This window comes from Rhineura floridana, chromosome 2 (genome assembly GCF_030035675.1).
Source record: "Rhineura floridana isolate rRhiFlo1 chromosome 2, rRhiFlo1.hap2, whole genome shotgun sequence".
NCBI classification, from domain to species: domain Eukaryota; kingdom Metazoa; phylum Chordata; class Lepidosauria; order Squamata; family Rhineuridae; genus Rhineura; species Rhineura floridana.
The window spans coordinates 115,892,846-115,919,223 of record NC_084481.1 but is presented as its reverse complement, the minus strand read 5'-3'; the positions used below and the strand labels follow the sequence as shown (position 1 = coordinate 115,919,223).

The following is a 26,378-nucleotide window of genomic DNA, read 5'->3' as shown; positions in this document are numbered from 1 at the left end:
ATTTATTAGTCACCCATCTGGGAGGTTGTCCAACCACTCTGGGCGACGTACAGCCAAGGATATACAATTACATTAAACAGTAACATAAAAACATTAACAGATTAAAATCATAACCAATCTCTACAGAGCCAACAGAACCTACAGAACCTAACCCATCTCAAAAGCCTGTTTGAACAGTCAGGTCTTCAACACCCGGTGAAAACTCAACAGAGAGGGGGCCTGGCGGAGGTCATTTGGTAAAAAGTTCCATAAGGTGGGGGCTACAATTGAAAAAGCTCTCCCTCTAGTCCTCACCAGCCTAGCTACTTTGACTGGTGGGATAATGAGTAGGCCTTTTGAGGCCGATCTTGTTGAGCGGCACCCACGATGGTGCTGAAGGCGTTCCTTTAAGTAAGTTGGACCAGCACCATATAAGGTCTTAAAGGTTAAGGCCAATACCTTGAATTGGGCCCAAAAAACTACCGGTAACCAGTGCAACTCCTTCAGCATTGGAGTGATATGATCTCGGCGGCGGCTGCCTTTAATCAGGCGAGCTGCCGCGTTCTGTACCAATTGCAGCTTCCGGACCATTACCCCACATAAAGCACATTACAATAATCTAGACAGGAAGAGACCAAGGCATGTACCAGCGAAGGGAGCAAATGGTTGGGGAGGCAGGGGCATATCCTCCATATTAGATGAAGTTGAAATAGTGCCGCCCGGCTTACCGCGGAGACCTGAGCCTCCATAGACAGCTGGGAGTCAAGAATGACCCCCAGACTGTGGACCTGGTCTTTCAAGGGCAGTTGTGTCGTATTGAGCCTCAGATCGAAACCCCCCAAACTTCCCTTGTCTCCCACCAACAGCACCTCGGTTTTATCAGGGTTCAGCTTTAGCTTATTCCTGCTCATTCAATTGCTCACCGACTCCAGGCCCTATTAAAAATTATATCCCACCCTTCTCCCCAAAGGAGCTTTTTTATGGCTTTTATGTTAATATGTTGTATATTAATATAATGTGTACCGTCCTGGGAACCTCTGGGTTGAACAGCAGGTTAATGTGGTGTAACATTTCTGTGGAAATCCTTAGGAAGAGTGCAAGCAACTGTAAATGGACATGTAGGCATTAAATTTGGAACAAAACTGGAATTTCATTTTTCCTCCCACTCCTTCACACCATATATTTCCAATATGTTTCCTAAAAATGCCCTTTCTCTGTGAATGAATCTCAGTGTTGCGCATTACTGAAAGTGCCAAGGATAATTTTCATATCATTTTGCCTACCCAATCACACATGCAATTTTTCTTTCATTTTGTTAATGTGATCCAATAATGCTTAAAGAACAAGTGGCCTTATACTTTCAAGTCAAGAACGTTTTTAGTGTTGGCTTGCAGCTATTCGCTTTCACTTTTTTTTTTAAGGGTAAGAACAAAAGAGCCATTATGCAATACACCTAGCTCTGCCAAGTCTCTTGGTCATTGACAAAGAAGCGCGCGCGAGAGACAGAGAGAGAAAGAGAGAGGAGAAGGCAAAGCTATTTTTGAAAAGTATTCCTTTCGTGAGAAATTGCTCGTTGAGATATATATTTTTAAATATGATATATAGTAATTTTGTTTTGAAGCGAGAAGACTTCCTAGAAAGCTCAGAAACTGCAAGGTCAGTTTCTTGAACTTTGCCCAACGCTTGCCCTCTTTGAGAGGCGCATGGAAATGCAGGTCTGGTTCGGTAGAAGAAAGATGGATGACGAGAGCAAGCAGGTTTGCCGGGCGGGCACGTACATTCTGAGTCCCCGAAGCAAAGGTGGACATGGAAGCTCTGCTCCTTCCTCCCGAAAGGAATTTTACCCTAATCAGCCACAGTCCCTGGGAGGAAAAAAAACGTTGTCCTGCAGCGCTGAAAGAAACATTTCACCCTCCCCTCTCCTCTTCTCCCCTCCTCCTCCTCCTCCTCCTCTCCCCGCAGGGTCCAAGTTAATTGACACCAAGAGTCCATAGTCCCGGCGAAATGTCACGCTCCTTTCGCCTTCGGCAGCGGCAGCAGCTTACAAGGCAGACAGTTAGAGGTTGGCGAAGAAGCCGAAGAACGCAGCAGAGATCGTTTGGCCGGCTGTACGAGTGGGCAGAGCGTTTCTCTCTTACCTTGTGCCTGAATTCCTTGGCCACCTTCCGCTCCATGACAATGAGGAGAGCGACCTTCTCTTGGCTTGTCCCTGGGGAACCTTCCTCCGTGCGCGCACACAGTGGATGCTGTTTCCCTCTGGTCCCGAGCACAAGTTAGGACGCAGAACTTTGATCCAGCACTGGAGGGCGCAGCACAGCCCTGAGTGAAGGGCCAGCCTGCGAAGCAGACGGATAGTTTACGGAAAGTCGCTGGCAAGGGAGGAGTTCACCCGGTTGCAATGCCCTGCCATCACATTTTAAAAAACAAAACCGAAAACAAATAACTTCCCGTTGTTGTTGTTGTTGTTGTTATGTGCCTTCAAGTCGATTACAACTTATGGCTACCCTATTAACCAGCGATCTCCAACAGCATCTGTCATGAACCACCCTGTTCAGATCTTGTAAGTTCAGGTCTGTGGCTTCCTTTATGGAATCAATCCATATCCTGTTTGGCCTTCCTCTTTTCCTACTCCCTTCTGTTTTTCCCAGCATTATTGTCTTTTCTACTCAGTCATGTCTTCTCATGATGTGTCCAAAGTATGATAACCTCAGTTTCATCATTTTAGCTTCTAATGATAGTTCTGGTTTAATTTGTTCTAACACCCAATTATTGGTCTTTTTCGCAGTCCTTGGTATGCGCAAAGCTTTCCTCCAACACCACATTTCAAATGAGTTGATTTTTCTTTTATCCCCTTTTTTCACTGTCCAACTTTCACATCCATACATAGAAATCAAGAATACCATGGTCTGAATGATCCTGACTTTGGTGCTCAGTGTTACATCTTTGCATTTGAGGACTCTCATAGCTGCCCTCCCCAGTCCTAGCCTTCTTCTGATTTCTTGACTATGGTCTCCATTTTGGTTAATGACAGTGCCAAGGTATTGATAATCCTTGACAAGTTCAATGTCCTCATTGTCAACTTTAAAGGTAAAGGTGTCCCTGCACTTATAGTGCGAGTCATGTCCGACTCTTGGGGTGACGTCTTGCAACGTCTTACTAGGCAGACCATATATATGGGGTGGGATTGCCAGTTCCCAGCACAGTCTCATCCCTGCAGCAGCACGACTCAGCCTGCAGCTCATATACCCCTATCTCACACCTTTTCCAATCAGGAACCAATCAGTTTCTCCATATTCTGTCCTTACAGTAGCCTCTTGTCCAGAGTAGAGGTTGTGCATCAAGACAATCAGATGCTGTGGCACCCCCATTTCTTTTAAAGCATTCCATAGTTTTTCATGATCTACACAGTCAAAGGCTTTGCTGTAGTCTATAAAGCACAGGGTGATTTTCTTCTGAAATTCCTTGGTCCGTTCGATTATCCAACGTATGTTTGCGATATGATCTCTGGTGCCTCTTCCCTTTCTAAATCCAGCTTGGACATCTGGCATTTCTCACTCCATATATGGTAAGAGCTTTTGTTGTAGAATCTTGGGCTGTATTCCCTGGGATCCCCTTTCTTTGGAATTGGGATGTATATGTCTGTGGGCCATTGTTTAGTTTTCTATATTTCTTGACAGATTTTAGTCAAAATTTGGACAGATTCTATAGGATGTTGGGCCCAATGTCCTGTAGGACCCTGCAGAGTCGCGTAGCGGAATGGAGAGTTTTGAGCGAGCTTGTGTGTGTGTGTTTGAATCTTTGCTAAGATTCTACCTTCCCTGTAAATTAGTCAGACACAGACTTTAAGCTTTAAAATAAGAAATAACTACTTTATTCTGGAAGTACATGCTTGATAGGAAAGAGTTCTAGATCTAGCTAACTAGCTATGTTGGAGCAGCAGACTCTGATCCCAGGGTCTGCCCTCATGCTGGTTGAGAGGAGAGACAAAGGAAAAGATGTCTGCTCCCCTCTCGAGAAAGAAGAAAGACTAGGAAGGAGGGAAGGAACTGGGATCAACATCCTTTGCATATCAGTCTAGCAGGAAGGAAGAGACAGCAGGAGATCAAAGGGCAGGTGTAGCCTAGCAACCAAGAGGTCTCCTCTCTAGCTACGCCTTTAGCCCCATGCAGCCTCAACCCACAAGTTGGCGTTGAACCTCATACATTCCAACAGATTCAGTCTCAGTAGCTTGTAGCAACTCTATTGGTATGCCATCTGTTCCTGATGATTTGTTTCTTCCAAGCATTTTAAGAGCAGCTTTCACCTCACATGCTAAAATTTCTGCTTCTTCATCATACAGTTCCTCCGTGAATGAATCTGTCATCCTGGCATCTCTTTTATAGAGTTCTTCAGTGTATTGTTTCCATCTTCCTTTATTTCATCTTGGTCAGTCAGTGTGTTTCCCTGTTGATTATTCAACATCCCTACTCTTGGTTTAAATTTCCCTTTCATTTTTCTAATCTTTTGGAATAGGGCTCTTGTTCTTCCCTTTTTGTTGTCCTCTTCTATTTCTGTACAATAACTATTGCCAAGATCCTGTCTCAATTGCTGTATGGAGTTCCAATTTGGGTTCAAGGTTTTCATTCAAATGTGGAAAATGTCCTTTCAAACTTTTTAAGATCTATTTTTGGAATGCCAAGGTGTGTTTCTACTGCAGCCCTCCAACTTGAGACCTGCCTCACATCAACTGAATGCTTGGTCCTTACCCTTTAGATATTGGGTTAAAGTGGTTTATGCTGGCCCTCCCCTAGATTACTTAAACCTTCTTTGGAAGGATGTTTTTATTAGCTCATGGTCTAAAATCTTTCTTGCTAAACTGCATCTGTTAGGTTTCTCTATGGATTTTCTTTCCACCCAAGAGTTCAAGACAGTAAAATTGGTTATAGAAAAATGGATTAAAGATATTGATTTCCAAGACTATGTCAAATGCTTGTAAAACCTGTTCACTTTTGTATTTAGATCTGAACTTTGAATTCCCTAAATATGCTACATATTTGGATAATATCTCAAAATATCGACATGCTTTTTCTAGAGCCAGATTTAATTGTCTCCTGTCAGCAATACTAGAAGGATGTTATCAAGGTGTGCTTTATGAAAATCGGTTATGTTCCTGTTGTGATGCAGATGTTGAATCCCTGGCTCATGTCTTTTTTGCTTGTAATTTTTATAAGGAAGAACGTACTAGATTCCTTGGTCCTATTATGGAAAATTTTCCTGGTAGTTCTTTGGACTGGTATTTGAAACATCTTTTGGCTGATACCAACAAGGTGACCACAGAGCTAGTAGCTAAGTTCCTTTTTTCAGTTCAGAGAATATGTAAGATGGTCCTCTTTTTTAAACTGTAATGTTCCATTTTAAAGTCATATTTATATTATTCACTAACCTGATTCTATGCAACCCCTCCCCTGTGGCAATGGTTCTCCTGTGCTTTGAAATGAAGAGAGTGAATTTCATCCCATGAATGGCCTGTTCCCATCTGAAATATTCTAAATCCTTCCAATGCCAAATTGCATTAGCTTTAGCCATTTCTCCTGCCTTCCTTACCAACATTATACTGAGGTGATGATCTCAAAGCCTCATCAACTGAGACAAAACTACTTTGTGCTGAAACCTATGTGAACTTTGAATACAAATAAGAGAAAAACTTATGAAGATCTCAAAATATGTAGTCCAATTATCCTTAATTGTTTTTATCTTTAATTGATGTACAAAAATCTAACATAAAAATTCTAAATTATTAGGATTAAAATCTTATCAAGGTCTAGAGGTGCACATTTTCAGTTCAGTATGAATGAAACGCCAAGATATATTGCACCTATTTTTTTCTTCAGTAAATATGGCTTTGTACTACATTAGCAATATTTTGGAGAGCCAGTGTGGTGTAGTGGTTAAGGTGGTGGACTACAACCTGGGAGAACAGGGTTCGAATCCCCACATAGCCATGAAGCTCACTGGGTGACCTTGAGCCAGTCACTGCCTCTTAGCCTCATGAAAACCCTATTCATAGGGTCGCCATAAAGACTAAAGTAATGACAAAAGAAGATTTATGTAACTTTAAAGTTGACAATGAGGACATTGAACTTGTCAAGGATTATCAATACCTCAGCACAGTCATTAACCAAAATGGAGACAATAGTCAAGAAATCAGAAGAAGGGTGGGACTGGGGAGGACAGCTATGAGAGAACTAGAAAAGGTCCTCAAATGCAAAGATGTATCACTGAACACCAAAGTCAGGATCATTCAGACCATGGTATTTCCGATTTCGATGTATGGATGTGAAAGTTGGACAGTGAAAAAAGCAGATAAGAGAAAAATCAACTCATTTGAAATGTGGTGTTGGAGGAGAGCTTTGCACATACCATGGACTGAGAAAAAGACAAATCATTGGGTGTTAGAACAAATTAAACCAGAACTGTCACTAGAAGCTAAAATGATGAAACTGAGGTTATCATACTTTGGACACATCATGAGAAGACCTGATTCACTAGAAAAGACCATAATGCTGGGGAAAACAGAAGGGAGTAGGAAAAGAGGAAGGCCAAACAAGACATGGATTGATTCCATAAAGGAAGCCACAGACCTGAACTTACAAGATCTGAACAGGGTGGTTCACGACAGATGCTCTTGGAGGTCACTGATTCATAGGGTCACCATAAGTTGTAATCGACTTGAAGGCACATAACAACAACAATAAAAACCAGACTTTGAAGGTGGCCAGCCACAAAGCCTCTGGATCATTTTGCAGGCTTATCTACTATGGAGGGGACACTTTGCCTGCAAATTTTAACTACTTCTGTCAAAAGAGAAAAAAGTTATTGCTATGTTTTTATTTCTGAATAGTGAGGGTGAGGGGACAAAATGGACTTGGACAGACCCTGAGCTGAATCAGGCAGCCTATGAAGCACCCAGACTGAGGTGGACTGTATTCCAAAGTCCTGCATTGGGGTCTAAACCAAATCTTATGGTCAATCTCACCTTCACCTAGTTTCTTGGTATTAGCTTAATTTGGATTGGAAGGGGTGTAATAAGGAATCAAATATTGGGGATTTTAAATCTTTGATTCATCTCAGTGAACAAGAGTTTGGAAAAACAGCAACAGCAAAGATTCCTGGGAGAAAGCCTTTCTGTGACACCTGAGTACATATCTTGAAAGCCTAAGGGTATGGACTTCCTTACTCCTATGAAAATTTGGGGAATATCACCCAGTAAGAATCAGGTGCTCCTTTCAAACAAAGAAACAGTTTGCATAAGGTTTATGATAATCTTAACCTTCAGGAGGAGACAGGATAATAATTATAGGAATTAACACAGCTATTATTTGGGAATTTATTAGGGAATGGGTTCTGGAAAAAAACAGATTCCTTGACCAGTACTCTTAAACTCTTTCATTGCTCTTATTTGTCACGTCCACACCTTCCTGGTCAGGTTTACATTGGGGTCAGTTCAGTTAGAAAAGGCATAAATCATGAGGGGTTTGAAGGGGTCAGCAGTTCCTCTTCTGAAGGACTCCACCACTGCCTTTCTTACCAATGCTCCCCAGCATCTTCAGGACAATTGCAGAGCTGCAGAGCTAAGGATTGGGCGAGATCTTTCAAATCTAGCACTGGTTACAGAAGGGCGGAGCTTTGGCTCATTGGGCTAGATACGAAAGTCTCTCTCAGCCTTAGACTCACAGCAACTCTCCAGGAATGGTATACACAACTTCTGGGTTTCTTTCTTTCCTTTTCTCTCTGTATGGGTGAGCTTAATGTGAAAGTGTGCATAAGTTTAGTCTCTTTGCTTTAGTCTATCTAGCACTACAAAACGCATGAATGAGTAATAGACACTCTTTACATATTCATTTTAATTGTACAGTGCAATGTTTTTCCTTGTTTCTTCTCTTAATAAAACCACTTTATTTTACTTTCTCTCTCTGTGTGTATCATTGGGTTAAGGGTAGATTTATACATGCTTTAGAGGTGAGGTGTGGATAACTCCAGCAAAAGGTCCTGCTGCCCTTGCAATAGGGGAACTTTTATTTCTAGTGAGCTATGCTCATGAGGAAGTTCAAGGTCCATTTATAACAGGGGTACATTTGAACTAGGATGCAAATGCCAGCTTTGTCCAACCCTACTTGTGTGAGTTGACTTACAAAGTCCAAAACTAAATCAAAAGCCAAGTCACACAACTAGTCAGGGCATGGTGACTCTGGAAAAAGCTGATCTGGGAAAGTTACATAAAAGTGTAAACCTACCATAGATCTGTTTTTGATAGATAATTGCAAATGAGATGGGATATTTATACACCACAAAATGGGTGACTCAAATTGTACTTCAACAAGTGAGGTACTCCCAAGCTTCCCAGGAAGCTGAAATTTGGTGCACAACATTTGGTGTCTCTCTGAGAGAGACATTTAAATTTTTCAAGAGAAATGGAGGTGAGTAGACAAGAAGTGTGCCAAAAAATGAAAGTACTTCTAGGCCACTCACAAAGTTAAAGTAGTTAAGATATTCCAGTCTATCACATTCTGATTACTAAAAAAAAGGATGAAAGGTAGATATTTGTAAATCTCTCCCTAGAAATGTGGGACAAGCAGTGTACACCCAAATACATAACATTCAGAAAGTTAAAGTTTGCTATATACATTCCCTGAGACACAGTGATAACTAGAACAATCTGAAAATTTGGCTGATTTATTTATTTAAAATGGGCCAGCACAGAGCAAGCCATGCTGTAAATGGAATGGAATGATTTTTTTTAAGGGTGTGTGTGCAAATTGGCCGCATATACGTGGTCCAAGTAGCTCCATGTGGAGCGCTATCAGAGCTGGCATTTAAGCCTCAATATAGATAATACCAAATACAAAATCTGTGTATATAATTGCCATGATCTGCCATGGTAATATGAACATCTCCCTGTGCTTCTATAAACACCCTGGCCCAGCCAGAGGCAATCTGTGCCTAAAAGCAGCGATCTGTGTGTGCAGATTTGATTTCTTTGTATAGATTTTGCCTATGGTACCCCTCTTCCAATATTTATTTGTTATTATGCAAGGAAATGAAATAACCTCTTCATTCCTGTCTCAGATGAGCAATATCTCTATTCATCCAACCAGAACAGCAGTTGAAGAAAAGTACAAACCTCTCTTTCACAGACAGCAGTCTGGTTGCCAGAGCATAGTTTTCCTAGCTGTCAGTCTATGACATACTGCTACTGGGAAAATGCAATCCCACGCACTAACTACTAGCTAGCTAGCTAACTGCTCTAGATGTATTGACATTTGTCCTTCCTCTCCATTAAGTCTGAGAGGTTAGATCCTTGACTGTTAGTGGTATTTTGGTCATCAAGTGTTGAAAATCGGGAGTTCTGCAATGTAGCTTCTATGTCTAGTTAAATGTTGCAGGTGTGTGTGTGAAATAAATATTGGGGTGATGAGAAGACACTCTTTTTATTATTTGATGCTCACAGGAGGACAGAGTTCTTGGTGAAGACGTCATTGTGGTTTCATCATTCCTAATGAAGTGAATCACTTGTTACAGCTGGAAACACAATACTTGGGGACTAATTACAAAGATGGGAATGAGATCTTTTTAATTACTTGCTGCTAACAGACTTCCTAAAGCAGTCAGAAAAGGGACTCTTTTCATCTGAGACAATTTCTCACCTGGCACTGGAAGCTTTTAAAGCTTCTGTTTTGAGATAGAAGAAGGATGAAGGAAGGGAGGGGGGGAGTGAGAGAAAGTATGGCATATAGCAGAGGGAGGAGGCAGAAAAGAAGGGAAGATGAAAGAACAAAGGAATGAAAGACAATAAAGGGCACACAGAGAATGAAGGAAGGCTAGAAATAAAGTTCAATTTTTTTCTTCATTTAAATAATGAGAGGAAGTTAGCTTAGAAATCCTTAAGGTTCATGTTTTTTAGTAAAAAGAGAGCTATATCAGGGGCTATCAACATTGACATTGATAAAGGTCTGTGCATTGGGCTGTTCTTGAAATGAAACAAAAAAAACCAGTCAGACTATCCCAGTAGGATACATTGTGTTCAACAAAACATCTTTAGGCTGCAGTCCTCTGCATATTTCAGTAGAGCACTGGTCCCCAAACTTTCTTTCCCCATGGACCACTTGAAAATTGCTGATGGTCTTGGTGGACCACTTAATGATTTTTCTGCCTGTTGTAGCATTGGAACAGCATTGAATTTTATTGAATTCAAAAATGTATTACAGCAAAATTTGTTGGAATTGTGGGAATGCACCTCGAATTGGGAATTTTAATGTCTGAGGGAAGATAGAGAGGAGTCGTCCAGGATGCTAGGCTGCACCAGTCCTTTGCTCATTTGCTAATCTTCCTTCCTGTAAACTGATACTCGTAAGGGAGCTGACCACACATTTCAAACTTTCCTTCTTGCTTCTTCTCCAACTCTCCAGGAGGAGAGGCATCTTTCCTTTCATCTCCCATCTGCAGCGTAAAGACAATATGTCTCCATCTTAGCTATTTAGTTAGAACTAGAATCCCTTTGCTATCTACTATGTTTTTCTCTCAATACTGTAAGCTTTTCTTATTTTACCAAGTCTGAAGCCTCAGAGATTGCAGCAGAGTAAATGTCTGCTCCCCCTTTGGGATGCACACCTTAACGTGGTGAGGGGGTTTGAGTGTGTTGAAGAAGCTGAGAGCAATGCCGTCAGGAGTCCAGACCAAGAGTCTAGACACCTAGCAGGGTCACCCAAGGCGGAATGGTCAAAGCTCAGACACCAGACTAAGATGTATCCAAACTCAGAGGAAGGCAATGGTAAACCACCTCTGAATATTTCTTACCACGAAAATCCTATCAACAGAGTATCCAAAATGCGACACGAGATAGTACTGGAAGTCAGAAGGCACTCACCAAGCTACTGGTGAAGAACAAAGACAAGTACAAGTAGCGCTGGGACTAATGACGCAGCTGGGACAAAGCCTAAACGAAGCCCAGAGGCTGATGCGAAAGGAGAGTCTGGAGTTGTACGACGCACACAATAGGAACATGGAATGTAAGAAGCATGAACCAGGGAAAGTTAGAAATTGTCAAGCAAGAAATGGAACATATCAACATTACAATACTTGGCGTGAGTGAATTAAAATGGATGGGAATGGGACATTTTCAATCAGGCAACTACAAAATATTTTATGCAGGAAATGAGAAATGAAGAAGAAATGGGGTTGCTTTAATGTGAGAAGTGATGTAGCAAAAGCAATTAGGAGCTATAATGCAAGGTCTGAGTGACTGATATCAATGAGATTAAATGGGAAACCTATTAACATAAACATCATCCAAGTCTACACTCCAACGGCAAACGCAGAAGAAGAAGAATTGGAGAGATTTTACGCAGAAGTACAGGAGGAAATTGAGCACACACCAAAACAAGATATGATAATCATGGGGGATTGGAATGCCAAAGTAGGAAACAGGAAAGAACTAGGAATTGTGGGGAAATGGGGCTTAGGAGACAGAAATGCAGCAGGAGAAAGACTTATTGAATTCTGTGAAGCCAATGATTTGTTTCTTGCAAACACATTTTTTGAGCAACCAAAATGATGGCTGTACACATGGACATCACCAAATGGTCAATATAGGAATCAAATCGATTATATAATTGGTAACAGAAGATGGAGAAGTTCCATACTTTCTGCAAAAACAAGACCAGGAGCCGACTGCAGTACAGATCATGAGCTGGTCATATTGAAAATCAGAGTAAAGCTAAAGAACAACAAAACAATCATAATGCCAAAATACAATTTAAATAACATCCTAGAAGAACATAAAGATCAAATAAGGAACAGATTTGAGGCTTTAAACTTAGTTGACAGAGAGGCAGAAGAACTATGGACTGAAGTGAGAGACATTATCAGGAAAGAACGCAAAAAGGCAATACCTCTAGTTAAAAAGAAAGACCTCAATGGATGACTGAAGAAACTCTTAATGGTTAAGGAGGGAAGGAAAGCAAAAGCAAAAGGAGATAGAAACATGGTCAGAACCCTAAATGCAACAATACAGCAACTACTACGTAGGGACAAAGAACTATTACAATAGTATTGTATAGAAATAGAAATGGACAACAAAAAGGGAAGAACAAGAGCCCTATTCCAAAAGATTAGAGAAATGAAAGGGAAATTTAAACCACGAGTAGGAATGTTAAATAATCAACAGGGGAACACACTGACTGACCGAGATGAAATAAATAGGAAGATGGAAGCAATACACTGAAGAACTCTATAAAAGAGATGACAGGATGACAGATTCATTCATGGAGGAACCATATGATGAAGAACCAGAAATTTTAGCATGTGAGGTGAAAGTTGCTCTTAAAATACTTGGAAGAAACAAATCACCAGGAACAGATGGCATACCAATACAGTTGCTACAAGCTACTGAGACGGAATCTGTCCAAATTTTGACAAAAAAAAGGGAAGAGGCACCAGAGATCATATCGCAAACATACATTGGATAATGGAATGGACCAAGGAATTTCAGAAGAAAATCACCCTGTGCTTTATACATTACAGCAAAGTCTTTGACTGTGTAGATCATGAAAAACTATGGAATGCTTTAAAAGAAATGGGGGTGACACAGCATCTGATTATCCTGATGCACAGCCTATACTCTGAACAAGAGGCTACTGTAAAGACAGAATATAGAGAAACCGATTGGTTCCCCATCGGAAAGGGTGTGAGACAGGGGTTTATTTTATCACCCTATTTGTTTAATCTGTACGCAGAACATATCATATGGAAAGCGAGATTGGACCAAGATGAAGAAGGTGTGAAAATTGGAGAGAGAAATATCAATAATTTAAGATATGCAGACAATACCATACTACTAGCAGAAAACAGTAATGATTTGAAATGAATGCTGATGAAAGTTAAAGAGGAAAGCACAAAAGCAGGACTACAGCTGAACGTCAAAAAGACTAAAGTAATGACAACAGAAGATTTATGTAACTTTACAGTTGACAATGAGGACATTGAACTTGTCAAGGATTATCAATACCTCAGCACAGTCATTAACAAAAATGGAGACCATAGTCAAGAAATCAGAAGAAGGCTAGGACTGGGGAGGGCAGTTATGAGAGAACTAGAAAAGGTCCTCAGATGCAAAGATGTATCACTGAACACTAAAGTCAGGATCATTTAGACCATGGTATTCCCGATCTCTTATGTATGGATGTGAAAGTTGGACAGTGAAAAAAGCAGGCAAGATAAAAATCAATTCATTTGAAATGTGGTGTTGGAGGAGAGCTTTGTGCATACCAAGGACTGCGAAAAAGACCAATAATTGGGTGTTAGAACAAATTAAACCAGAACTGTCACTAGAAGCTAAAATGATGAAACTGAGGTTATCATACTTTGGACACATAATGAGAAGACATGATTGAGTAGGAAAGACAGTAAAGCTGGGAAAAACAGAAGTGAGCAGTAAAAGAGGAGGGCCAAACAAGAGATGGATTGATTCCATAAAAGAAGCCACAGACCTGAACTTACAAGAACTGAACAGGGTAGTTCATGACAGATGCTGTTGGAGGTCACTGATTCATAGTGTCACCTACGTCGTAATCAACTTGAAGGCACATAACAACAAAATGTCTGGTTCCTTACAAGTAAAGTAACTGTTGGCAAAGAAAGAGTGCCTGAATGTATTTTTCCACAGCAGAGTTACAAGGCCAAGAAGCACAGAGTCCGTGCAGATCTCAAGGACAAGTATCCAAGGCAACCAGCTGGCCTTATCTATAAGACTTAGCAGATCTGGCCAGTCGGTGTGGGGGTCGAGGAGTTTGTACAGAGAGAGCTTGTGATATATTGTCAGTAAAGTGACTCTTAAAACTTATTGCTTGTCCGGCTCATTGCTTCAACTGGCATCTAGCCTGTCACTATACTGTTCTGCATCCTGGGCATCTGCTTGCGTCAGATACAACATCCAACAAGTGGTAGCAGAGGATGGTTACCTGGTGCTGAGGATTACCTGGTGCTGAGGATTACCTGGAGCGGAGGATTGCAGAAAAGCGGCAGAGAAAAGCCAGAACTGGAGAACAGCGAGATAACAGCAGAGAGACGGCGAAACCGAAAGCTGAGCTGAAAGCTGTGAGAGAGCCGTGGGAATAACTGACTGAAGGACAGAGGTGAGAAGCTCCAATTACAAAGGCGGTGAACTGTGAAAAGCGAAAATATGTCTGTTACGTTATTGGCCGGGATTCCCTTGGAAAGGCTGACAGGGAAAAATTATGGCACTTGGAAACAGAGAATGCAGGCTTTTCTAGTGAAAGAAGACCTGTGGAAAGCTATCGCAGAAGACCCACCCGCCGTAGTGCCAATTCCAGCAGATTGGAGAAGGCTGGATGAGAGGGCAAAGGCGTTAATTGTTCTTGCTATTGATGATTCTCAATTATTGCACGTGCGTGATGCAACAACGGCAAAAGAAACCTGGGAAACTTTAAGAAATATTCATGTGAGAAAGACTGCCAGTTCTAAAATATATCTTGCCAGAAGATTGTATCAGATGCGCTTATCTGGAGATACAACCATGTCAGAGCATTTGTTGGAAATAAACAGACTGTTTACTGAGTTATCAGAACGTGAAATTGAACATTCTCAAACGCAAAAAGTATATATCACATTAGCTTCACTAGATTCAAGTTATGATAGTCTGGTGAGCTCTTTGGAAGCAATGGACGATGCAAATCTCAATATGGATTATATAGAAGGAAAACTTTTACAAGAATTTCAAAGAAGGCAAGAAATGGCAAAGCAAGAAAGGACTGAGTCTAAACACAACTTAGGAAAGCTGAACAACAAAGCAGCACAAGAGAGACTGTATGGACAAAAAGCATGTTATTTTTGTGGTTCCAAGCAACATCTTCAAAGGAATTGTGAAGCAAGAAGAAGAGAAAGAGGAAGAAAACCATGTGTACAGGTGATCTATGCTAGTAAGAATAAGCAATGTATTAACAATGAGCAGGGAAATAACTGTAAAGATTTATGGGCAATTGACAGTGGGGCAACAAATAGTATAATCAAAGATAAATCCATGTTTCATACATTTTGTGACGTAGAGGATCATGTGATAATGGCTGATGGATCTAAGAAACTTATCAAAAGTAGAGGAACAGTGAAATTAGCAGGTTTCAATACCATTATGACAGATGTGCTGTTTGTTCCTGACATTGAAGTCAACATTATGGCTGTGTCGAAACTCAATGAAATGGGGTTCAATGTAATGTTCAAAAGGGGTTCAGTGCATATTATGAGAGGTGAAAAAATATTCATGAAAGGAATAGTAAGGAACTCATTGTTCTTCTTACACGTGAAACAAACAAATCATGTACTCATGTGTGCTAATGAGAAACCCCATAATAATTGTGTTCATTTATGGCACAGAAAACTAGGCCATATAGGATATGAAAATGTGGTGAAAACAACAGAGAACAGTAATGATGTGACATTGAGAAACTGTGAAAAATATGTAGACTGCCACGTGTGTAAACAAACTAGGGCAGTTGTGGCTGCAAAGAACAAAGAAGCCATGCCCAGTACAAATGCACCTTATCAATTAATACACGTGGACTTAGTGGGGCCATTTCAACCTACTCAGGGGGGTGCAAGATATTTCCTGACAATAGTTGATGATTTTTCAAAATTCTGCACTGTTTATTTACTAAAAGCTAAAAGTGAAGCTGCAGAGAAACTGAAAAGATTTATTACAAAAATTGAAGTGCAGTTTGGTGTCAAAATACAGAGAATAAGATCAGATCAAGGAGGAGAGTTCTTAGGACACTCTTTTACTGAATACTTGGATAAAAGAGGAATAAAACAGGAGTTAACAGCCGCTTATAGTCCTCATCAGGACGGGTTAGCTGAACGCTGGAACAGGTTGCTTCAGGACTCAATAAGATCAATGCTATGTGACTCCTCTTTAACACAAGGTTTCTGGGGAGAGTGTGTTCTGTATTCAGCTTACATTCAAAACAGAATATTCCATAAGGCCACTGGAATGTCTCCTTATCAGAAATTGTATGACAGAAAACCCAGATTAAACCATTTGATTAGGTTTGGAGCAGAATGCTGGGTACATGTTCCCAAAAATAAAAGGACAGGGAAGCTGCAAAGGAGAGCAGACAAAGGGTACATGCTGGGATTTGAAAACACGTATTACAGAATTTGGATGCCAAAACAAAGGTCTGTGGTGTTAAGCAGAAGCGTGCAAGCAATAGAGCAGGATTGGGAAGAGAAAACATATGTGGAGTTGGGAAACACTGAAGTTAGTAATGAACAAGAACAGGCAGATACAGTACCAATAAAACAAGAAGAAACAGGCAGCAGTAGTGAATCAAGTTCTAGCTCTGAGAGAGAAACTGAGGAATCGCCTGACACAGACACAGACACTAAGGCAGAAATACAACCACGCAGATCAGAGAGACCAACCAAAGGTATTCCACCTGTTAGATTTATAATAAATTCCATTAAGCATATAGACTTCAGTAACTGGAAAAAGTGGGATGATGGGAATCATGAAAAATAATTGCTGAAATAAATGTAATAAAAATGATGCTGAGATTGCAATGGAGTAACTGTATTACAAATGATGCTGATGTAAACTGAAGAAAAGAAATGTATCATGTGGAGAAATGTAATTTAAGTGACTGCAAGAAATGTAACTGTAATTGTGATAACAAAAGTTAGAAGAAACATGAAAGAAGTAATGTAAATGATAAAGGTTTATGCTATGGAAAAATAGGTGGGGGGTGTTGGCAAAGAAAGAGTGCCTGAATGTATTTTTCCACAGCAGAGTTACAAGGCCAAGAAGCACAGAGTCCGTGCAGATCTCAAGGACAAGTATCCAAGGCAACCAGCTGGCCTTATCTATAAGACTTAGCAGATCTGGCCAGTCGGTGTGAGGGTCGAGGAGTTTGTACAGAGAGAGCTTGTGATATATTGTCAGTAAAGTGACTCTTAAAACTTATTGCTTGTCCGGCTCATTGCTTCAACTGGCATCTAGCCTGTCACTATACTGTTCTGCATCCTGGGCATCTGCTTGCGCCAGATACAACATCCAACAGTAACATGCCTATGCTCTCAATCTGTTGAGCTACTGCTGATCCACAGTCTAACTCTTCCAGCAAAATACAATATAGGAAGTAAAAGATGCAATAAAATACAATTAAAAATCATTATGAATATTTAATACAGACACGCCGCAGACCACCTGAATGAAACTGGTGGTTCATGTACAACAGTTTGGAAACCCCTGCAGCAGAGAATCAGCTTGTTTCCATATGATTGCATTTTGGTCTGAAAGTAGAATTCTTTGGGGCATTTGGCTAGTGTTGTCTGTTTGGAGATTAAGAGGCTTGCATCTTTCATTTTGAAAATTTGGGAAGCAATATGTTATTGCCCCCCTGGGCTTCTCCTGTGAAGAAGGGCAGGATATAAATCTATTATGGAAATATGCAGAGATACTCAATGTCTGAGCTGTGTGTGTGTGCCAGTGTGTGTATTTACCTAAGTATCTGGCTTTTACAGGTAAAGGTAGTCATGCCTAGCCAGCTGGAGGACCCTAACTCTATCTTCCTTCTGGAATACAAACAAAAGAACCCAAACAGCAGTTGCTCTTGTCCTGCTTCCAACAAAATAAAATCAATCAATCAATCAATCAAACAAATAAGAAGAAGAGCAATGAAGGAAGGAAGGAGAATCATAAAATAGTAGAGATGGAAGGGGCCTATAAGGCCATTGAGTCCAACCCCCTGCTCAATGGAGGAATCCATGCTAAAGCATAACGGACAGGTGCCTCTTCAGCAGGAAGAACCTGCTGGATCAGGCTAGTGGCCCATCTAGTCCATCATTCTATTTTCACAGTGGCCAACTAGATGTCTGTGGGAAACTCACTATCGGGGTCTGAGTTCAACACTGTTGGAAGTGGGGCAAGAGCAACTCCTGTTTTGTTCTTTTGTTTATGTTCCAGAAGGGAGATAGAGTTAGGGTCCTCCAGATGGATAGGCTTGATTACCTTTACCTGTGATGCTCTGACTGACTTCCTTCCAGCTGTTAGACTGATAGGTCTTTAAGCTAAGCTTACTTGCCCCTCCTCTTTCTGCCCTTTCCCACTCTTCTCTTCTCTGACTGCATGGGAGAGAGGAGACATCTTTGTCTCTGCTCTTTCTCTCCTAACCATGAGGGCAACTTCCAAGCCTGGGTGTTGCACCTCCAACTTAGTTAGTTAGAACTAGGTATTCCTTTCTATCTACTATGTATTTCTATAAATAAACTAGCTTTTCTTATTTTACTAAGTCTAGTGATCCTAATGCAGGGTAAAATCCTGCTTTCTTAGGTAAATGCACACAAACTGGAACACATGCATTTCAGACTGCTGTTATTCTCTGCTTAACAAATATAAAAATTTACACCACAACAAACACATCTTAAACATCATTATATATGTTGGATTCATGCTCAAACTGTTATTCAGAAGTCTTTATAAACCACTAAAAAGGCTTTTTAGTCAAAATGCATCTGGCTATTGACTATGGAAGATATCTGTTTCATGCATACTGTACATGACATTACATCCTAATTGATTCATAGATTTGCATGTATCCAGTTTGCCAACATGTATTGTATATGGAGACATATTGCTACCCTGGGCTCCTACTGGGAGGAAGGGCTGGATATAAAGCTAATAAATAAAGGAATACTTATTGGCTATGATACTTATTTTGCTAAAGCTATCATTTTAAGTTGTATGTATCCTGCATGGAATAGATTTGTATCATATTTATAGGGTCCCTTGAGTCGTTCGTTCCCATTCTTCTGTAACACACAAACGCATGCTGCATCCACGTGTGGCACAAGTAATGCAGGAGATCCTACTCTCAGAGGTAAGATCTTTTGTGTCCAACGAACATCTTTTGACTGCCATACAATGCATATTTCCTTTCAGTAGGGCCCATTGAACTCAGCAGAACCAAATCAAATCTTCGTAGGATCGGCATAAAAGGGTACAATTCTGTGTCTATATCCCAGAAAGTAAAACTTAGTGGGATTGACATTATACCCCTAGTTTTGAAAACAAGAAATATATCAGCGAACTGACGCCGTCGCTGAATGAATGAAGGAAAGCGGGGTTTCCGAGTTTCAATCCGAAACTCCCACGACAGGGCGTCTTGATAACATTGCTTCCTGCAGGCCAAAGCTGCGCTCTCTACTCTGAAAGGGTAGGGGAACGGTGCCTCCTCCTGAGGGGCCTAAATTATGCTAATCGTTTTCGGGAGGCGTCCCCAGTGCCAAGCCTGGGTGCCGCCGCCGAGGAAAAGAGCTCAAGTTTGGAACGAGAACAAGGCAAAGCGAGCCGGCCGTTGGGTCCATCCCTTGCCTTCAGCAGCCCAGCTGCGCGGCGCGCTCGCGGAGATGCTGGCTAGGCGCGGGTAAGGGGAGCTGGCACATTCCTCCGCCTCGGCTCCAGTGGCCACCTCAGAGCCCGCCACAGTCGCTTCGTCCAGATGGAGCCGCGCTTCAGGCGCGTCCAGGTGTTGCTTCTGTACGTCTGGATTCCTCAGGGTGAGTTCCAGAAAGCGCGCAGTTTCTGTGAGGGAAATGAATTCGTTTCCTCTTACATTCGGTCAGAGACAAACGCGGGCGGGAAGTCAGACCTTTCCAAGGGGCGTTCTGAAGTGGTTCTAGGCGCTCCATTTGTTTGAGGGGGCAGCAAAGAAATTCGTGCCTTTCCCCACCTCTCTCAGCTACACTCATCTTTTGCAGCCCTGTTCTCGTGGAGCGTGGCGGCGCAGCCGGCTTCCAGAAGCGCGGCCCCTGGCCTGGCAAGGTAAGGAGGGTGATGTGTGTGCGTGCGTGTTCGCGCGCGGCGTCGGGCGCTGCTGTGCCTGTCTGTGCGTACCCTGGAGCCTGCTTCGAAAAGCGGGATTGGAACTCCAGACCTTCCCAACTCAAAAATTCCTTTTCTCATTTTGCTTACGTGTCCATGAAGCTTACCTGGCTGCCATCTCAACGTAAGATCGGCTGGACGGTTCCTGTATCTTTAAGAGTTGTAAAATGCAGAGAGGAAAATTCCATCTGGAGAAAAGTGCCCCTCTCACCACATCAGGCCCTGTGATGGGAAAAGCTGCACCTGTTGAAAATCTGCCTTTTATGCTTTGAGTTGACTCTTAAAGGTACAGGAGCTCTCTTGGAGTCTACTTTGGTCAAGCTGTTTGAGGTGAGACAGTAATGCTTGTTTAAATTGGGAACGGATCTGAACGCTTTGCCAGAAGTATATTGAAATTCTGAAAGGTGTAAATGTGAGCTGTGGGGCAATCAAAATGTATCTCCAGAGAGGTGGCTCTTTTAGTTCTTTGCAGCAAAAAATAACAATGTGTTGTTAAGGAACAGATTTAGAAGCTAACAGATTTATTGTGGAATAAGATTTCATGGACAAGAGGTAACGAAGTGGACCCTAGTGCAGAAAAAGGTTGTGTCATAATAATAATAAAAAAGTATTTAAGGTGACACAAGACTTGTGACTGGAATCAAATCTGATAATATATGATATTTAAATGTAAATGTGCTTATGGAATGTAGAAAAACATACTTTGAAGTGAATGTTTGAAAATGTCTTCTGCGTGTTTCATTCACTCCTTCAAACAGATTTACTTATTTTTCTCTGTCAAGTATTTAAGGGAATGGAATTTTTTCTTTTTTCCCCCTTGTCCATGAAAGATATGTGGAAAAATAAGCAAATGGGCATAAACATCAGTAAATGGAAACACTTCCCTATGAAAAACATCTCGATGACAGGATTTCTTTTTCTTATTAATTAAGAAATGAGTTTTGTTGCTGGAAGGATGAGGATTTGAAGTCACAGAGAATAGGGAATATCTCTTCAAAGGTATACATCCATATCAACATCTTTACCAATATAATTTATAATGTGCTAAGTGCTCAAAATCTGCTAGCTGCTAATTCTTAATGCCTTTCAGCCTCATGAAGGATTGATTAATTTCTTTGAAGAGAAGTTAAGGGTTTGTGCTGCTACCTTTCAGTTTACAGTGGAGGGAAAAATAAATAGTAAAAGGAGACTTGAAAATAAGAAAGAAGTTGGGATGTTATTGATCAGGGACTGAAAACACACCCTACCTGAAGAATCAAGAATCAGAGGAAACCCCTTAAATCCACTTTCTCTGATATACATTCATAAGGAACTCCCAGTTCAACCTGGGGCCCTCAGTATGAGAAGAGGTGCTGTTTCCTTAAGTTCTGCATGAGTAAGAAAGGTGCAGATTACCTCAGCTAAACAAACCCAGCCTTGTTCTTTTTCTCCCTAGGAACAGCAGAAGTGCAGTACTTCAGAAAGGAGATCCTAGCGCCCTGGGAGAGCAGGTAAGGCAAGGGCACCCATTCACCTGATGGGAGCTGTTTTTCTTTGTTTAAAAGGTTGGAGTGGTGGGATGAGCAGTTCATAGGGTGGATCAACCATGCATTCAACAAATTATTGTATGTGGAGTCAGGAGGATGGATCCTCCAGTTACTGTGAATATTTTCTTTCAACCATTAGGCATTATGTTGTTCTGCTGAATATATTTTCTTACCGCCTTCCAGCTAGCAGTATAAATAAAATAACTTTGTCTGCAGGCAGCTTAATAAAAGGGCATGCTTTCATCAATAGCTATGTTTGCTCTGACAGCATTTTTCCTTCCCCCCCCTGAAATAATATGCAAGAATAGTCAGACAATTACAGGCATGGTTTAAGTATTTAATGTTTCCCCTATATACCTATTTTAATTGAAGAATGGTGTTTAAACTGTTTTATGAGTGTCTGATATTAATGAGAGAGGCTGGTGGATTCTTGACCATAGATATTATATGACTCAGTGAATTTGAGATTTACTATTTTGTTCACTCTGGTAGTCTCCTGTTAGTATACACGTTTCTATGTACTAATTCACCTGTTTTTATTGAACACGGGAACTGCAGCTATCCAGTGCTAGAAGATGCAGGAAGATTGCAGATGTGCAGACCTATTTGATTTTTTTTTTTTACCTGGGCAGAAATCCATGAAATGATTAGAATGAATGAATTATAACATGCTTGCATTTTGAAAGAAAAATGTTTATTTTAGAAGATTACCTTTATAAAATTAATTTTGTCAGACTCTATAAGGTTATTTGATAATACTAGTAACAGTGTGTATTGTAATAATAATAATAATAATAAATTTTATTTTTCAGTCGCCTATCTGTCCGGGTTAGGGACACTCTAAGGAGTGTCATAATAAGGAGTATCATAATAAGTTTTTGAATCAAATTATGTATAATTTTGTTGTTTATAAGCATATTGCCATATCTACCTTTCTAGAAGTTTTAAAGAATTCTAACTCCATTGTAGTTAGATGATGAACATTTATAATGGAAGAAGATAACATTGCTTTATTTCTGTTAGTAAAAAAACCTCAGTCAAAAACAAAATAAACCATGGGACTAAAATATTGGAAATATTTATTACATTAGCTTTATGTTGTCTTATGAATAAGACACCTAAAATATTGCATTTAACATTAAATATTCTCATTTAAATTGTTGTTGTTGTTGGGAAAAGCTAGCTTATTCAACATTTAGGACTGATTCCCATTAATCTTGAGAACATTTCCAATAATTCTTAAAGATCTGATTCTCTTCTCAGTTCTATGAAAGCCAAGTGCTTATTACACCAAAACCGTTTAAATCTTTGTTAATATTCAGTAAAAGTGCAGTCCAGTGTTTGGGTGGTATAAATTGATTTATATTTCTTTATAATTAGCTGATATGCCAGAACGATATCAGCTACCATGTCTTGCAAAAGTACATTTACCCTTCTTTTCTGAATGGAGGGAGAAGACAAAAGCTTTGTTCAGCTTAATTAGACTTCTCTAAGCAACCAGATTCTGTCTTTTCTTTCTTTCCATTCTTTATTTCTGGAAAGGTTCAGTAGAGAGAAAAATATTTGGCACAATCACAAACAGGTAATTAATTCAACTGTCAATAAGACCAAAGTCTTGCTTTTATGAAAAGCATCCAGGGAATGATAACCTTTGAGTTGCCTTCTCTTTGGGCCGCTAATCCTATATCACCCACTCAAAATACTTCAAATGTGAAAAATGAATATTTGGTGGATATAACTGAAATGGGAACATTCTCAGTTTTGTTAATTAAGACCATATTAATGGAACTGAAGTAGCTGAGCCCAGGAGAGGAGGGGAAAACACAGTTTGGAAAATCCCCAAATAGTGAAAAAATTGCAGATGTGCCACTACAATCCATAGAAACAGTGCTGAGGCTCAGCAATAGGGTTGAGCCAGTGACAACACCCACATGTCACTCAGGGGCCACTCAGGTAATTAGTGACACACCTCAACATACCTCCTTACATCGTAGCACACTGGCAAAGTGCTCCTATTCCATCAACTCTAGTGTCTCAGCCAGCAATGACACTCTATTGCAAGTCTCCAGACATCCTTCAGGCTGGTGTGTTAATCTCTTATTGTTGTTTTGGAGCATAACACACAAATTGAAGGAAGGGAAGGTCACAGCACCCATATAGCTTCCTCAGTTGTTGCTGCTGCCCAAAAGCTTTTTTTTTAAAAAGTAGGCTGATGGTAGGGTTGCTATATTGCCCAGTTGACCAGGCTATATTCAGATTTTAGCCTTTCAGTCTGGTTCCGTTTTGCATGATTAGCTGGCCTGGACTCTCTGAGTGGTTACCAAACTTCCTTCTCCCCATGGACCACTTGAAAATTGTTGACAATCTTGGCAGACTACAAAATATTTTTTCTACCTGTTAATGTGATGTGTTAGATGTATGATTTTTCAACTGTATTTTTATTCTTTTATTTCTTATATTGTATTTTAATTTATTACAATTTTCATTCCATATAATTCAAATTGTAATACAATACAATAAATAAAAGAAACAATAAAATATAATTAAAAATCAGTATGAATATTTAACGTGGACTTGCTATAGATCACCTGAATGAAGCTTGTAAACCACTGGTGGTCTACAGACCACCATTTTGGAACCCCTGTTCTAGATATTACAGAAGCCAAGATATGAGGTAAAATATGCAGGAATATTTTGCAGGAATATTATGTCCAAACGTTTTGTGAGGAACATGCCTCCTGTCCTTTTCAATGGTCTTAGAAAATATGTGAAGCCATAACTGTGATTGACATTTGGGGGAGAACTGCAAACCATATAGATAACAACTATAGATTCACAACTCACTGTGTGTAAAAGGAACTTCCTGGTTCATTTTGAATCATCATTTATTTGTTTTCCCTGCTGGAGAACTGATTGCTGCTTATAGTAAACAATGGAGAAATCAATAATTTAGCGCAGTTGTGATTGGATGGCAACATTTTCACAGTAATCCAAAAGATAGTAGTAAAATCCATGCTCTTTCTCACTCAAATATTATTTCATACAATTTAAAATATTTTTGTGAGATTACATACATTTCCCAGATTACCTGATAAATGCAAATAAAGTCCAGTATTATATACATATTGTAGGGGATATGCTGTGGCTTAGAAATCATGGGTTATATCTTCCCTGCAAAGTAGTCCAGTGTTTGTTATACCATTATTTCTGGGAGAGGGCAGGGTATATGACAACCCTGCAGTGCAGTCCGGTGTTGCTATCAAGGCTCCAGGATTGGATTTTTAAAGCATTGGATTGGACTGGAGTTTTTAAAGGGAAATGCTATCAGAGGGGGCTGTAAAAATTATTGTAGCAACAGTGTTGGAGCCAGGAGGGATTTATTGCTTCCTCACCCATGAGGAGAAATAGGATGACTCTTGTGGGTGGGTGGAGTAAAATCACATAATCAGCCTGAAGGGAAAGTGTTAATCACTTCCTACTCCCCCAATACCACTCCCACAATCAACTTTTCAGCTTCCCTCTCCCACCTGCATTTCCCCAAAAAAGCCCCAGCTGAAACAACCATGTGTAGTTAGAGCTTTAACATGCTGCAGTAGATGTTATTGTCACTACTACTTCATTCCATCTATTCACTTTTTGCCAATGGCTGGTTTTCCACCAGGCCCCTCCCCAAATACCCCTCTAATGCCAAATTCAGGGTACTCAAACCAAAAAAGTGTTCAGCTGCATGCAATAGCCGTATGGTCCCTTGACCTGCATGCAGCAATACAGATTGCACTTTTGCCCCAGCAAAGCATAAGAACATAAGAAGAGCCTGCTGGATCAGGCCAGTGGCCCATCTAGTCCAGCATCCTGTTCTCACAGTGGCCAACCAGGTGCCTGGGGGAAGCCCGCAAGCAGGACCCGAGTGCAAGAACACTCTCCCCTCCTGAGGCTTCCGGCAACTGGTTTTCAGAAGCATGCTGCCTCTGACTAGGGTGGCAGAGCACAGCCATCATGGCTAGTAGCCATTGATAGCCCTGTCCTCCATGAATTTGTCTAATCTGCTTTTAAAGCCATCCAAGCCGGTGGCCATTACTGCATCTTGTGGGAGCAAATTCCATAGTTTAACTATGCGCTGAGTAAAGAAGTACTTCCTTTTGTCTGTCCTGAATCTTCCAACATTCAGCTTCTTTGAATGTCCACGAGTTCTAGTATTATGAGAGAGGGAGAAGAACTTTTCTCTATCCACTTTCTCAATGCCATGCATAATTTTATACACTTCTATCATGTCTCCTCTGACCCGCCTTTTCTCTAACCTAAAAAGCCCCAAATGCTGCAACCTCTCCTCGTAAGGGAGTCGCTCCATCCCCTTGATCATTCTGGTTGCCCTCTTCTGAACCTTTCCCAACTCTATAATATCCTTTTTGAGATGAGGCGACCAGAACTGTACACAGTATTCCAAATGCGGCCGCACCATAGATTTATACAACGGCATTATGATATCGGCTGTTTTATTTTCAATACCTTTCCTAATTATCGCTAGCATGGGATTTGCCTTTTTCACAGCTGCCACACACTGGGTCAACATTTTCATCATGCTGTCCACTACAACCCCAAGGTCTCTCTCCTGGTCGGTCACCGCCAGTTCAGACCCCATGAGCGTATATGTGAAATTCAGATTTTTTGCTCCAATATGCATAATTTTACACTTGTTTATATTGAATTTCATTTGCCATTTTTCCGCCCATTCACTCAGTTTGGAGAGGTCTTTTTGGAGCTCTTCGCAATCCCTTTTTGTTTTAACAACCCTGAACAATTTAGTGTCGTCAGCAAACTTGGGCGCTTCACTGCTCACTCCTAATTCTAGGTCATTAATGAACAAGTTGAAAAGTACAGGTCCCAATACCGATCCTTGAGGGACTCCACTTTCTACAGCCCTCCATTGGGAGAACTGTCCGTTTATTCCT

At 40.7% G+C, this 26,378-nt stretch overlaps 2 protein-coding genes across 9 annotated transcripts in view; one reads left to right on the top strand and one right to left on the bottom strand.

Annotated features, from left to right (window-relative positions):
- USH1C (USH1 protein network component harmonin) overlaps positions 1-20,146 on the bottom strand; it is a 120,892-nt gene extending 100,746 nt beyond the window's left edge. Inside the window, 2 exon segments of the mRNA XM_061610247.1 lie at positions 2,118-2,315; positions 20,011-20,146. Of these exon segments, the coding sequence (XP_061466231.1) occupies positions 2,118-2,153 (36 nt within the window). The 5' untranslated portion in view covers positions 2,154-2,315; positions 20,011-20,146.
- The window catches only part of OTOG (otogelin), a 208,398-nt gene continuing 201,248 nt past the window's right edge, over positions 19,229-26,378 (top strand). For 7 of the 8 annotated variants that reach the window (XM_061610232.1, XM_061610233.1, XM_061610231.1 and 4 more), the window contains exons 1-3: positions 19,229-19,578; positions 19,780-19,843; positions 21,339-21,393. In XM_061610232.1, coding sequence (XP_061466216.1) covers positions 19,521-19,578; positions 19,780-19,843; positions 21,339-21,393 — 177 coding nt within the window. In that variant the 5' untranslated portion in view covers positions 19,229-19,520. Of the gene's footprint in view, positions 19,579-19,779; positions 19,844-20,375; positions 20,456-21,338; positions 21,394-26,378 lie in introns of those variants that run through there. The other variant, XM_061610234.1, reaches the window with a different exon arrangement.